Raw genomic sequence first — 16,073 nt, 5'->3', positions numbered from 1 at the left:
GAAAGGTTCGCTCCACCTTATTCATGGTTTCCTCCCGCATAACGGTAGGGGGGAATTAAGTCAAGGTCAGAATATAGCATTACTAGAGCAACACCTTCATTTCTTAGATCTCCACCCAGAACAATTAGCAGGTGAATAGCATGCTATCGTCACGCTTAAATCCAAGGTCTACGCATAGAGAGAAAAGCGCATAAAAAGGGAATTACCTTCCATTTATGCGTGCTTAACTCGGGTTGGAATCGGCCGCCAACAGAACACAGAAAAGGTACTCCACACCCACCCACACCATTCCATCCGTACAACCAGGGCTGTGAACCGCAGGATATATAGCAGTACTATATTGTCTGGCCTCAATCCATACATGAACCCCTACGTTAGAGGGAGGATGAAATAACACACTCCCCTGCTGTCAAACATTTTCTTTATTGAATGAATGGACTGCTGCTATTGAACAAAAACTGAAATTATCATTCAAAATGAAAAAGAAATTGGATAAATAAAAGCCAACATAGTGATTCTGATTTCCCATAGAATATACATTAAACACTGTAGCATAATATTATCTAAACACTATAGTCTCCCCAGGCAGCTTCACTCAATACATTAGATGATAGACTACTGGAAGGAGCTCATTCCTCTGCACCTCTACAGGCTGACTGATAGACAGATCACCCATGGTCTGCTTTATTCTCTTACTATAGATGAATGATGTAGGATAATAAGGGCAACATCATTTTATACCATTAAAAGGATAAAGTCACTGGACCTCATAATGTGAGCATCCATCAACACTAAATAGTTCCTATAGAAGGAACAAGTTGCAACGTAAATGTAAAAGCCTCTAAATGAACACACCATAATTTCATGGACATTGAGAATGAAACAGACTTGGGGCTCTATTCAATCCGTATCGTGGAAGTTCAGCGTTTACAGCGCGATTTAAATTTAAAGCAAATGTTACTGCGCTAGCGGCGACTGCATTCACAGTGAACACTGAATATGTTTGGCTCAATGGAGAATGAAAGGAATTCCTATCACTTCAGCAACCCAGCTTGAATAGAGCCCCTGGGTGCATTGATTTGAATTCAACGTTTTGTTTCTTTTAAAAATGTCTATATGTGACCTACCTGTAACACATGTTGTAGCCTGGCTGAGAGGCAGTCTGATCTATCATTACATAGCTCGATCTATCTATACAACCTCAAACTGATTCTATAGATCCAATGAAAAGAAAGTAAAGGCATTTCACTGTACTTGAAAACGAGTGACCTTATGGTTCATTCTATAGATGTCTACCCCATTCATATAAAAAGCCTTCCAGAGATAAATTATCTAAAACATATCCGGAAAATATAGCAGCTTCTCTAACAGAACCATTACAGCTCTATGTACAGATTTACTATGTTATTTTCCACACAAATGTACCATGAGTAAAAATATCATTTAAAAAAAGCCTGAAACCATCAACATGAAAGGCTTACTAGTGAGTACATTTTATTGTCCAGTGTTGTATGTATGTATGTTTGCATTTTGATATGAGCCGTTGGTCAGAGTGCTGGGGCTAGGCCTGGATAACGGGTAGTTAGGGCCCCAGGTTGAGGGCTCAGGGCTGGGCAGACACTGCACTGCTCTCCTCCCCTCCTGGACCAGACATCTGCATGAAGAGTTCTCGCAGTTCGCTGACCTCATCTTCCTGCGGCTGGGCAACGCCGCGCTGCTCGCGCTCCTCGATGAAGTCCCACAGACGGACAGAGTTCAGGAACTACAAGACAACAACACAGGACAATTCACAGCAAGTACTTTAATTTTAGTACCAGTATACCGGTTTAGTATTAGCATCATTGTAGTGTTGTATAGAGGTTCAGTATTAGCATCATTGTAGTGTTGTATAGAGGCTCAGTATTAGCATCATTGTAGTGTTGTATAGAGGTTCAGTATTAGCATCATTGTAGTGTTGTATAGAGGCTCAGTATTAGCATCATTGTAGTGTTGTATAGAGGTTTAGTATTAGCATCATGTTAGTGTTGTATAGAGGTTCAGTATTAGCAATGGGCCCCTGAGTGGTGCAGCGGTCCAAGGCAATGTATCTCAGTGCTAGAGGCGCCACTACAGACCCTGGCTCGATTCCAGGCTGTATCACAACCGGCCGTGATTGAGAGTCCCATAGGGGGGTGCACAGTTGGCCCAGTGTCGTCCGGGTTAGGGTTTGGCCGGGGTAGGCAGTCATTGTAAATAAGAATTTGTTCTTGACTGACTTGCCTAGTTAAATAAAGTTTAAATAAATAAAAATAAAATCATGGTAGAGGTTCAGTATTAGCATCATTGTAGTGTTGTATAGAGGCTCAGTATTAGCATCATTGTAGTGTTGTATAGAGGTTCAGTATTAGCATCATTGTAGTGTTGTATAGAGGTTCAGTATTAGCATCATGGTAGTGTTGTATAGAGGTTCAGTATTAGCATCATGGTAGTGTTGTATAGAGGTTCAGTATTAGCATCATTGTAGTGTTGTATAGAGGTTCAGTATTAGCATCATGGTAGTTTAGTATAGAGGCTCAGTATTAGCATCATTGTAGTGTTGTATAGAGGTTTAGTATTAGCAATGTGGTGCTGCTATTTTTATTGACTTGGCCAAAGCTTTTGATACGGTAGACCATTCCATTCTTGTGGGCCGGCTAAGGAGTATTGGTATCCCTGAGGGTCTTTGGCCTGGTTTGGTAACTACTTCTCTCAAAGAGCGCAGTGTATAAAGTCAGAAAATCTGCTGTCTCAGCCACTGCGTGTCACCAAGGGTGTACCCCAAGGCTCCATCCTAGGCCCCACGCTCTTCTCAATTTACATCAACAACATAGCTCAGGCAGTAGGAAGCTCTCTCATCCATTTATATGCAGATGATACAGTCTTATACTCAGCTGGCCCCTCCCCGGATTTTGGGTTAAAGAGACAGTGGGTTTAGGGTTTAGAGCTTGCGGTAGTCACCTCATACAAGTACTTGGGAGTATGGCTAGACGGTGCACTGTCCTTCTCTCAGCACATATCAAAGCTGCAGGCTAAAGTTAAATCTAGACTTGGTTTCCTCTATCGTAATCGCTCCTCTTTCACCCCAGCTGCCAAACTAACCCTGATTCAGATGACCATCCTACCCATGCTAGATTACACAGACATCATTTATAGATCGGCAGGGAAGGGTGATCTCAAGTGGCTAGATGTGCTTTACCGTTCGGCCATCAGATTTGCCACCAAATCACTGCACTCTATACTCCTCTGTAAACTGGTCATCTCCATATACCCGTCGCAAGACCGACTGGTTGATGCTTATTTATAAAAACCTTCCTAGACCTCACTCCCCCTATCTATCTACTGCAGCCCTCATCCTCCACATACAACACCAGTCACATTCTGTTAAAGGTCCCCAAAGCACACACATCCCTGGGTCGCTCATCTTTTCAGTTCGCTGCAGCTAACGACTGGAACGAGCTGCAACAAACACTCAAACTGAACAGTTTTATCTCAATCTCTTCATTCAAAGACTCAATCATGGACGGTCTTACTGACAGTTGTGGCTGCTTTGTGTGATGTGTTGTTGTCTCTACCTTTTTGCCCTTTGTGCTGTTGTCTGGGCCCAATAATGTATGTACCATGTTTTGTGCTGCTACCATGTTGTGTTGCTACCATGCCGTGTTGTCATGTGTCGCTACCATGCTGTGTTGTCATGTGTCGCTACCATGCTGTGTTGTCATGTGTTGCTGCCTTGCTATGTTGTTGTCTTAGGTCTCTCTTTATGTAGTGTTGTCTCTTGTCGTGATGTGTATTTTGTCGTAAACTCAGCACAAAAAAAAAGAAATGTCCCTTTTTTCAGGACCCTGTCTTTCAAAGATAATTCGTAAAAATCCAAATAACTTCACAGATCTTCATTGTAAAGGGTTTAAACACTGTTTCCCATGCTTCTTCAATGAACCATAAACAATCAATGAACATGCACCTGTGGAACGGTCATTAAGACACTAACAGCTTACAGACGGTAGGCAATTAAGGTCACAGTTATGAAAACTTAGGACACTAAAGAGGCCTTTCTACTGACTCTGAAAAACACCAAATAAAAGATGTCCAGGGTCCCTGCTCATCTGTGTGAACGTGCCTCAGGCATGCTGCAAGGAGGCATGAGGACTGCAGATGTGGCCAGGGCAATAAATTGCATGTCCGTACTGTGAGATGCCTAAGACAGCGCTACAGGGAGACAGGAAGGACAGCTGATCGTCCTCACAGTGGCAGACCATGTGTAACACCTGCACAGGATCGGTACAGAATGCACAATTCCTCCATCAGTGCTCAGACTGTCCGCAATAGGCTGGACTGAGGGCTTGTAGGACTGTTGTAAGGCAGGTCCTCACCAGACATCACCGGCAACAACGTCGCCTATGGGCACAAACCCACCGTCACCGGACCAGACAGGACTAGCAAAAAGTGCTCTTCACTGACGAGTTGCGGTTTTGTCTCACCAGGGGTGATGGTCGGATTCGCGTTTATCGTCGAAGGAATGAGCATTACACCGAGGCCTGTACTCTGGAGCGGGATCGATTTGGAGGTGGAGGGTCCGTCATAGTCTGGGGTGGTGTGTTCACAGCATCATCGGACTGGGCTTGTTGTCATTGCAGCCAATCTCAACGCTGTGCGTTACAGGGAAGACATCATCTTCCCTCATGTGGTACCCTTCCTGCAGGCTCATCCTGACATGACTCTCCAGCATGACAATGCCACCAGCCATACTGCTCGTTCTGTGCGTGATTTCCTGCAGAACAGGAATGTCAGTGTTCTGCCATGGCCAGCGAAGAGCCTGGATCTCAAACCAATTGAGCACGTCTGGGACCTGTTGGATCGGAGGGTGAGGGCTAGGGCCATTCCCCCCCAGAAATGTCCGGGAACTTACAGGTGCCTTGGTGGAAGAGTGGGGTAACATCTCACAGCAAGAACTGGCAAATCTGGTGCAGTCCATGAGGAGGAGATGCACAGCACTACTTAATGCAGCTGGTGGCCACACCAGATACTGACTGTTACTTTTGATTTTGACCCCCTTTGTTCAGGGACACATGATTCCATTTCTGTTAGTCACATGTCTGTGGAATTTGTTCAGTTTATGTCTCAGTTGTTGAATCTTATGTTCATACAAATATTTACACATGTTAAGTTTGCTGACAAACACAGTTGACAGAGAGAGGACGTTTCTTTTTTTCCCGTCCCCGCAGGAGGCATTTTGCCAGGCCATCATTGTAAATAATAATTTGTTCTTAACTGACTTGCCTAGTTAATTAAAGGTTAAAAAAAAAATGAAATTAGCATCATGGTAGTGTTGCATAGATTTTCAGTATTGTATTGGTCACATACACATGGTCAGCAGATGTTATTGTGAGTGTAGCAAAATGCTTGTGCTTCTAGTTCCGACAGTGCAGCAATATCTGACCTGTAATCCAACAATTACACAACAACTAACTAATACACACAAATCTAAAGGAATGGAATAAGAATATGTACATATAAATATATGGATGAGCAATGACAGAGCGGCATAGGCAAGACGCAATAGGTGGTATAGAATACAGTAAATACATATGGAGATGGGCAATGCAAGATATGTAAACATTATTAAAGTGGCATTAAAGTGACTAGTGATCCATTTATTAAAGTGCCCAATGATTTCAAGTCTGTATGTAGGCAGCAGCCTCTCTGAGTTAGTGATTGCTGTTTAGCAGTCTGATGGCCTTGAGATAGAAGCTGTTTTTCAGTCTCTCAGTCCCAGCTTTGATGCACCTGTACTGACCTCGCCTTCTGGATGATAGCGGGGTGAACAGGCAGTGGCTCGGGTGGTTGCTGTCCTTGATAATCTTTTTGGCCTTCCTGTGACATCGGGTGCTGTAGGTGTCCTGGGGGGAAGGTAGTTTGCCCTCGGTGATGCTTTGTGCAGACTGCACCACCTTCTGGAGAGCACTGCGGTTGAGGGCGGTGCAGTTGCCGTACCAGGCTGTGATACAGCCCGACAGGATGCTCTCAGTTGTGCACCTGTAAAGGTTTGTGAAGGTTTTAGATGACAAGCCAAATTTCTTCAGCCTCCTGAGGTTGGAGAGGCGCTGTTGCGTCTTCAACACGCTGTCTGTGTGAGTGGACCATTCCAGTTTGTCCGTGACGTGTACGCAGAGGAACTTAAAAAAAAAAACTTTTCACCTTCTCCACTGCTGTTCCGTCGATGTGGATAGGGGGTGTGCTCCCTCTGCTGTTTCCTGAAGTCCACGATTGTCTCCATTGTTTTGTTGACGTTGAGTGAGAGGTTGTTTTCCTGACACCACACTCTGAGGGCCCTCACCTCCTCTCTGTAGGCTGTCTCGTCATTGTTGGTAATCAAGCCCACTACTGTTGTGTCGTCTGCAAACTTGATGATTGAGTTGGAGGCGTGCATGGCCACGCAGTCATGGGTGAACAGGGAGCACAGGAGAGGGCTGAGCACGCACCCTTGTGGGGCCCCTGTGTTGAGGATTAGCGAAGTGGAGATGTTGTGTCCTACCTTCACCACCTGGGGGGCGGCCCGCCAGGAAGTTCAGGACCGAATTGCACAGGGCGGTGTTGAGACCCAGGGCCTCAAGCTTAATGATGAGCTTGGAGGGTACCATGGTGTTGAATGCTGAGCTGTAGTCAACGAACAGCATTCTCACATACAGTGGGGAGAACAAGTATTTGATACACTGCCAATTTTGCAGGTTTTCCTACTTACATAGCATGTAGAGGTCTGTAATTTTTAATCATAGGTACATTTACATTTGACATTTTAGTCATTTAGCAGACGCTCTTATCCAGAGCGACTTACAGTAGTGAATGCATACATTTCATAAACATTTTTTTTCCGTACTGGTCCCCCGTGGGTACACTTCAACTGTGAGAGTCGGAATCTAAAACAAAAATCCAGAAATCTGGCTCCAGCGCGCGACCGGGAGCGCGACATTCTTGTTTCTCCTTTTCTATTGACGAAGCTATTGTCCGGTTGAAATATGATCGACTATTTATGACAAAAACAACCTGAGGATTGATTATAAACATCGTTTGACATGTTTCTACGAACTTTTATGGTACTTTTTAGATTTTTCATCTGCATGCTGTGACCGCGCTTTGTTCCAATGGATTACTGAACAAAACGCGCAAACAAAACGGAGGTTTTTGAATATAAAGAGGGACATTATCGAACAAAACAAACATTTATTGTGTAACATAGATTCTTGGGAGTGCTTCCATAGAAAGATCAAATGTAAGTGATACATTTTATTGCTATTTCTGACTTTTGTTACTCCTCTTCTTGGCTGCTAACTGTTTGTAATGATTTGTCTGCTGGGCGCTGTTCTCAGATAATCGCATGGTATGCTTTCGCCGTAAAACCTTTTTGAAATCTGACACAGGGGTTGGATTAACAAGAAGTTTATCTTTAAGCTGGTGTATAACATTTGTATCTTTTATGTATGTTTATTATGAGAATTTCTGTTTTGTTGAGTTTCACGCTCTGCAATTTCACCGGATGTTGTTTGAGACAGTGGATTATTGAACAAAACGCACTAACAAAATGGAGAATTTTGGATATAAAGAGGGACTTGATCGAACAAAACTAACATTTATTGGGTAACTGGGAGACGTGTGAGTGTAACCATATGAAGATCATCAAAGGTAAGTGATTAATTTTATCGCTATTTCTGACTTTTGTTGCTCGTCTACTTGGCTGCTAACTGTTTGTAATGATTTGTCTGCTGGGCGCTGTTCTCAGATAATAGCATGGTTTGCTTTCGCCGTGAAGCCTTTTTGAAATCTGACACTGTGGTTGGATTAACTAGAAGTTCATCTTTAAACCGATGTATAACACTTGTTATATGTTTTATGAATTTTTATAATGAGCATTTCTGTTTTTGAATTTGGCGCTCTGCAATTTCACTGGATGTTGGCCAGGTGGGACGGTAGGATCCCACACCCCCTAGAGAGGTTAACTGACTTGCCTAGTTAAAGAAATAAAAATTAAAAGTAGTGGTGATAGTCTTATCAGAGCAGTCATTGACCCTAGTCTTATCAGAGCAGTCATTAACCCATAGTCTTATCAGAGCAGTCATTAACCCTAGTCTTATCAGAGCAGTCATTTACCCTAGTCTTATCAGAGCAGTCATTAACCCTAGTCTTATCAGAGCAGTCATTAACCCTAGTCTTATCAGAGCAGTCATTTACCCTAGTCTTATCAGAGCAGTCATTTACCCTAGTCTTATCAGAGCAGTCATTAACCCTAGTCTTATCAGAGCAGTCATTAACCCTAGTCTGATCAGAGCAGTCATTTACCCTAGTCTGATCAGAGCAGTCATTAACCCTAGTCTGATCAGAGCAGTCATTTACCCTAGTCTTATCAGAGCAGTCATTAACCCTAGTCTGATCAGAGCAGTCATTTACCCTAGTCTTATCAGAGCAGTCATTTACCCTAGTCTTATCAGAGCAGTCATTAACCCTAGTCTTATCAGAGCAGTCATTAACCCTAGTCTTATCAGAGCAGTCATTTACCCTAGTCTTATCAGAGCAGTCATTTACCCTAGTCTTATCAGAGCAGTCATTTACCCTAGTCTTATCAGAGCAGTCATTTACCCTAGTCTTATCAGAGCAGTCATTAACCCTAGTCTTATCAGAGCAGTCATTAACCCTAGTCTTATCAGAGCAGTCATTTACCCTAGTCTTATCAGAGCAGTCATTAACCCTAGTCTTATCAGAGCAGTCATTTACCCTAGTCTTATCAGAGCAGTCATTAACCCTAGTCTTATCAGAGCAGTCATTAACCCTAGTCTTATCAGAGCAGTCATTAACCCTAGTCTTATCAGAGCAGTCATTAACCCTAACCCATAAAATTCCACCTTTATAATAAAGCATTCCATGCATCTATTATCACATTTGCAGACTAAGAAAGCCTACTATTACTAATGTGATGATTAGATTGGATACTCATAATTGAGCCTAATAATATAACTCAATCACTATTGGCTGAGTAAGTAGTGGCGTAGTGTAGTCCTAGGCTATATCAGGTATAGTGCATTCAGAAAGTATTCAGACCACTTCCCTTTTACCACATTTTGTTACGTTAGTCTCATTCTAAAATGGATCAAATCATTTTTTCCCCCCTCATCAATCTACACACAATAACCCATAATGAAAAAGCGAAAACAGGCTTAAAAATGTTTGCAAATTTATTCAAAATAAAAAAACAAATACCTTATTTAGATAAGTATTCAGACCCTTTGCTATGAGACATGAAATTGAGCTCAGGTGCATCTTGTTTCCATTGATCATCCTTGAGATGTTTCTACAACTTGGGAGTCCACCTGTGGTATATTCAATTGATTGGTCAGGATTTGGAAAGGCACACACCCGTCTATATAAGGTTCCACAGTTAAAAGTTGTTGTGACTATCATTAATGTGATGACATGATATTCATCAAATAATTACCTAACGTTTAATTATTACCTGATTAAATTAATCATGTAACAATTCAATCATTAGGAATCTGGGGCACCACGGGAAAAGTTTGTTTAATGAGTTACCGTTTCCCGAATTAACTGAAGAACATATCAATATCATACCAGTCATCAATCAATAATTTCCTCATATCAGTCTCATTCTGAATGTCGCTGACTCCGTAAATCCGCACAAACCCGTGTCTCATCGATTATTTCGTACCACACAAATTGATTTGATGATTTATTTACTAACAAGCTAAATGATAACATAAGATAAAGATACACGGTATAGGTTATTGTACTTAATACGATGACAACAAGTCCCTAGCGGACCAACACAATACGACACGTGTTACACAAGATGGAGATTTAAAGAAAGAGAGTGAGAGAGAAATAACACTTGGATACATTTGTAAACAACGCTTAGTTTATCCCTAATACCTTGCCCCGAACTGCCGCTCTTATGGGTAAGAAGTGTAATGCATGTATTTACGTGTTGAAGGTCTCCGTTTGGTATCGCTGTTGGGCCCAGGCCTTCGTGGGCCAAGTTCCGCTTAGTGAGAGAGATTCGACGTAGGCCTTGTTTTTTGGATGGCCGTCTCCTTCGTTCTCAGGTGTAAGTGACTGATTGTCCACAAGATGTCACAATGTCCTTTCCCTTAGTTGTCTGTTTCCTTGTACTTGTTCTGGAAGAGTGGTCTTCTGAGGATGGCTAATCAGCCATGTAGCTGATCCCAGCTTGGGGATGAAAGCAGAGTAGACAAACAATGACCTGAAGAGAATAGCCGGATGGCCCTGCTTAAATTCACCTTCGTAGATACAGTACTCAACCGTAGCATTGATTGGTAAGAGGTTTTATTTGTCTTCAACCTCGTGTTGCGTTTTGGGGTCGTGACTAATTGCAGACCTCGGCTGCAGCGCGTGGTCATCCTAGTCTGGTATGTTAATTCTTACCCTGTTGGGGGTAGGGGGCAGTATTTACACGGCCGGATAAAAAAAACGTACCCGATTTAATCTGGTTATTACTACTGCCCAGAAACTAGAATATGCATATCATTATTTGGATAGGCTTTGGATAGAAAACACCCTAAAGTTTCTAAAACTGTTTGAATGGTGTCTGTGAGTATAACAGAACTCATATGGCAGGCAAAAACCTGAGAAGATTCCTTACAGGAAGTGCCCTCTCTGACCATTCCTTGAGCTTCTTGTCTCTGTTTATTGAAGACTGAGGATCTTTGCTGTAACGTGACACTTCCTACGGCTCCCATAGGCTCTCAGAACCCGGGAAAAAGCTGAATGATATCGAGGCAGCCCCTGGCTGAAACACATTATCGCCTTTGGCAAGTGGCCGATCAGAGGACAATGGGCTTAGGCGCGTGCACGAGTCGACCCCATGCTTTATTTTCTTTTGTCTTTTTACCTAAACGCAGATTCCCGGTCGGAATATTATCGCTTTTTTTACGAGAAAAATTGAATAAAAATTGATTTTAAACAGCGGTTGACATGCTTCGAAGTGCGGTAATGGAATATTTCGATTTTTTTTGTCGTCACGAAATGCGTCGTGCTCGTCACCCTTCTTTACCATTCGGATAGTGTCTTGAACGCACGAACAAAACGCCGCTATTTGGATATAACTGTGGATTATTTTGAACCAAACCAACATTTGTTATTGAAGTAGAAGTCCTGGGAGTGCATTCTGACGAAGAACAGCAAAGGTAATAACATTTTTCTTATAGTAAATCGGACTTCGGTGAGTGCTAAACTTGCTGGGTGTCTAAATAGCTAGCCCTGTGATGCCAGGCTATCTACTGAGAATATTGCAAAATGTGCTTTCACCGAAAAGCTATTTTAAAATCGGACATATCGAGTGCATAGAGGAGTTCTGTATTAAAATAATTGTTATGCTTTTTGTGAACGTTTATCGTGAGTAATTTAGTAAAGTTTTAGTAAATTCACCGGAAGTTTGCTAGTTCTGAACGTCACATGCTAATGTAAAAAGCTGGTTTTTGATATAAATATGAACTTGATTGAACAAAACATGCATGTATTGTATAACAATGTCCTAGGGTTGTCATCTGATGAAGATCATCAAAGGTTAGTGCTGCATTTAGCTGTCTTCTGGGTTTATGTGACATTATATGCTAGCTTGAAAAATGGGTGTCTGATTATTTCTGGCTGGGTACTCTGCTGACATAATCTAATGTTTTGCTTTCGTTGTAAAGCCTTTTTGAAATCGGACAGTGTGGTTAGATTAACGAGAGTCTTGTCTTTAAAATGGTGTAAAATAGTCATATGTTTGAGAAATTGAAGTAATAGCATTTCTAAGGTATTTGAATAACGCGCCACAGGATTCCACTGGCTGTTACGTAGGTGGGACGATTTCGTCCCGCCGACCATAGAGAGGTTAACTAAAATGCTTTATACCCTTGGGTAGAAAGAGGTGTTTCCGTCTTGCTGGCAGGCTCTTTGGGTTCCCTGGGGCGTAGCTAGTTACGAGGCAAGGTATCACAATTTACTATGATCTGATAGACAACTAAAATCACAGTCTCATCGTCACAAAAACACTCTTTAATCTGGATATTTTCTACACAAAGTATGTAAACATTATGAAAACTCTTCAAGTTAATGTTTGTCATAATGTCTTCATTTAACTTTTAATGACATCACAAAACTAAATTTCACATTCCATCTCTTATCATTACCAGCATTCAAAGGATGAAATAGTGTCCCCGTCTCCATTGTTTGATGTGGTAGTTTTGGGCTGTAAACTCTACATAAAGGCACAGACATTCCAGTCGCCCATGCTAGAGCACAAAGGAATTATCTGCTGCCTTACAATTTACAATGGGTATGAGGTGTCATAAAACCCCCATCCCAATCCCTCTCCCCCCTCTGTAGGAGAGAGAGAGTTCTGTAGAGCTGATACACTGTAAACTGATCCTTTGGATCCTCACAGGAGAGTCATGACAGTGCATGTCAGAGCAAAAACCAAGCCATGAGGTCAACGGAATTGTCCGTAAAGCTACAAGACAGGATTGTGTCGAGGCACAGATCTGGGGAAAGGTACTACATTTTTTTGCAGCATTGAAGGTCCCCCCTAGAACACAGTGGCCTCCATCATTCTTAAATGGAAGAAGTTTGGAACCACCAAGACTCTTCCTAGAGCTGGCCGCCCGGCCAAACTGAGCAATCGGGGGAGAAGGACCTTGCTCAGGTAGGTGACCAAGAACCTGATGGTCACTCTGACAGAGCTCCACAGTTCCTCTGTGGATATGGAAGAGCCTTCCAGAAGGACAACCATCTCTGTAGCACTCCACCAATCAGGTCTTTATGGTAGAGTGGCCAGACGGAAGCCACTCCTCAGTAAAAGGCACATATCATCCCAGTTGGAGTTTGCCAAAAGGCACCCTAAAGGACTCTCAGACCATGAGAAACAAGATTCTCTGGTCTGATGAATCCAAGAGTGTGGCTTCGGGACAAGTCTCAATGTCCTTGAGTGACCCAGCCAGAGCCCAGACTTGAACATCTCTGGAGAGACCTGAAATTAGCTGGGTAGCAACACTCCCCATCCAACCTGACAGAGCTTGAGAGGATCTGCAGAGAAGAATGGGAGAAACTCCCCAAATACAGGTGTGCCAAGCTTGTAGCGTCATACCCAAGAAGACTCAAGGATGTAATCGCTGCCAAAGGTGTTTCAACAAAGTCCTGACTAAAGGGTCTGAATATTATGTAAATATTATTGAATATTATGTAAATGGGTCTGAATACTTTCCGAATACTTTTTCTAGAATTTGAATAACTGCAAAAGACAGTGTTTCTCATTCTTTACAGCAATAGCTATTTGCTTTCCAAACTATGATGAAATATTGTAAAATGCTTGGCTGGGCCTCTTTACTGACCGACGCAACTCAACAAATTGTGGGCCCTTCCGACTGTAGGCAATGCAATTTAAAACAATCCATAGCTTATTCCTTTTAAAGAAGCTAATGATTCTCTGTGGCCAAATCATGGAATAGTAGCCTATTTCTGGTATAGTAGCCTATTCTGAATTATTACATTTGTGTCTGTATAGACAGGAGTCTGATAATTCGGCTACATAATTTTGGCAATTTAATTCAAATGTACTTTAGGGGAAGATGAGCTTGTGGACAGGCCGGCTACAGTGTGTCTGCAGGCGGCCTTGTGATTGAGTTTTCAAAACAAATGGCCACTCGATTGACTCAGACTGTTAGTGCTATCGTTAGCATTGCTAGCAGCTACACAGTGGTAGACATATAGGCCCTACACACACAAACAGAAAGGGGCATTCCCATGCCGTTGTTGCCTCTTCAGAATGCTGGCTTATTTTGGGGGGTAAATTAAACATTACTGTTTGAATAAATCATGATAATAAAAAAAGCTAATTGTGAACCAAAAACGAACATGACCAGGTACATTTTTTACTGGCACCCTTGCGACCAATTAAAATTGTGTGTCTCACTGCCAAAGAAAAACAGTCAGAAACGCAACTGTTTTGGTCTCAGTATCGAACCGAGTGGTGATAGTGGTGTCAGAGAAGAGTCATTGAGTAATGAGAGTAGTAGTGGTGTCAGAGAGGAGTCATTGAGTAATGAGAGTAGTGGTGGTGTCAGAGAGGAGTCATTGAGTAATGAGAGTAGTAGTGGTGTCAGAGAAGAGGAGAGTCATTGAGTAATGAGAGTAGTAGTGGTGTCAGAGAGGAGTCATTGAGTAATGAGAGTAGTAGTGGTGTCAGAGGAGAGTCATTGAGTAATGATAGTAGTAGTGGTGTCAGAGCAGAGTCATTGAGTAATGAGAGTAGTAGTGGTGTCAGAGAGGAGTCATTGAGTAATGAGAGTAGTAGTGGTGTCAGAGGAGAGTCATTGAGTAATGAGAGTAGTAGTGGTGTCAGAGAGGAGTCATTGAGTAATGAGAGTAGTAGTGGTGTCAGAGGAGAGTCATTGAGTAATGAGAGTAGTAGTGGTGTCAGAGAAGAGTCATTGAGTAATGAGAGTAGTGGTGGTGTCAGAGAGGAGTCATTGAGTAATGAGAGTAGTGGTGGTGTCAGAGCAGAGTCATTGAGTAATGAGAGTAGTAGTGGTGTCAGAGAAGAGTCATTAAGTAATGAGAGTAGTAGTGGTGTCAGAGCAGAGTCATTAAGTAATGAGAGTAGTAGTGGTGTCAGAGCAGAGTCATTGAGTAATGAGAGTAGTGGTGGTGTCAGAGCAGAGTCATTGAGTAATGAGAGTAGTAGTGGTGTCAGAGAGGAGTCATTGAGTAATGAGAGTAGTAGTGGTGTCAGAGCAGAGCAGAGTCATTGAGTAATGAGAGTAGTAGTGGTGTCAGAGAGGAGTCATTGAGTAATGAGAGTAGTAGTGGTGTCAGAGGAGAGTCATTGAGTAATGAGAGTAGTAGTGGTGTCAGAGAAGTGTCATTGAGTAATGAGAGTAGTGGTGGTGTCAGAGAGGAGTCATTGAGTAATGAGAGTAGTGGTGGTGTCAGAGCAGAGTCATTGAGTAATGAGAGTAGTAGTGGTGTCAGAGAAGAGTCATTAAGTAATGAGAGTAGTAGTGGTGTCAGAGAAGAGTCATTGAGTAATGAGAGTAGTAGTGGTGTCAGAGCAGAGTCATTAAGTAATGATAGTAGTAGTGGTGTCAGAGGAGAGGAGAGTCATTGAGTAATGAGAGTAGTAGTGGTGTGAGACTAGTAGTGGTGTCAGAGAGGAGTCATTGAGTAATGAGAGTAGTAGTGGTGTCAGAGAGGAGTCATTGAGTAATGATAGTAGTAGTGGTGTCAGAGAGGAGTCATTGAGTAATGAGAGTAGTAGTGGTGTCAGAGAGGAGTCATTGAGTAATGAGAGTAGTAGTGGTGTCAGAGAGGAGTCATTGAGTAATGAGAGTAGTAGTGGTGTCAGAGAGGAGTCATTGAGTAATGAGAGTAGTAGTGGTGTCTTACCCTCACGTTCCCCTCAGAGCCCAGCTGCTTGCGAGGTTTGTCCGGCTCGGCCCGTGTTCCGTCGGGGTAAGCGTGCATGTAGAAACACTTCCCTCCAAACGGACAGGTTCCCCGGCCCTGGTCAAAGTACTTACACGCCTTCTTACTACAGAAGGAAGACAACAGGACAGGGTTAGAGTTAGGGACCAGCACCCTGGTCAAAGTATTTACATGGCTAACTGACTGTTCAATGATCCAAGACCAGCTCAGTTAATCCCGACCATTCTGACAATGAGTCATCATAAGGCTGCATCACATTTACATGATCCTACGGGCATTGACACAGAATACCTCTGTTGATCCTACAGCTATTGTAAGCAGTAATCATGTGCCTATGAACCAGAGTTACTCTGTTAACACTGAGGTGGTGTGTCCTAGTAGGAAGACCACTGTTACCACTGAGGTGGTGTGTCCTATAGGAAGACCACTGTTAACACTGAGGTGGTGTCCTATAGGAAGACCACTGTTAACACTGAGGTGGTGTTATCCTAGTAGGAAGACCACTGTTAACACTGAGGTGGTGTGTCCTATAGGAAGACCACTGTTAACACTGAGGTGGTGTGTCCTATAGG

The 16,073-nt window shown here is 42.7% G+C and overlaps 1 protein-coding gene across 2 annotated transcripts in view; it reads right to left on the bottom strand.

The window, feature by feature from the left end:
• Positions 1-404: 404 nt before the first annotated feature.
• Positions 405-16,073, bottom strand: part of LOC106566275 (probable E3 ubiquitin-protein ligase makorin-2) — a 55,372-nt gene continuing 39,703 nt past the window's right edge. For both annotated transcript variants that reach the window (XM_045692008.1, XM_045692009.1), the window contains 2 exons: positions 15,463-15,609; positions 405-1,762 (listed from right to left, as the gene is read on the bottom strand). In XM_045692008.1, coding sequence (XP_045547964.1) covers positions 1,604-1,762; positions 15,463-15,609 — 306 coding nt within the window. In that variant the 3' untranslated portion in view covers positions 405-1,603. The remainder of the gene's footprint in view (positions 1,763-15,462; positions 15,610-16,073) is intronic.

Source organism: Salmo salar, chromosome ssa12 (genome assembly GCF_905237065.1).
Source record: "Salmo salar chromosome ssa12, Ssal_v3.1, whole genome shotgun sequence".
NCBI lineage: Eukaryota > Metazoa > Chordata > Actinopteri > Salmoniformes > Salmonidae > Salmo > Salmo salar.
The sequence above is the reverse complement of the archived record's forward strand: the minus strand, read 5'-3'. Positions and strand labels throughout refer to the sequence as shown.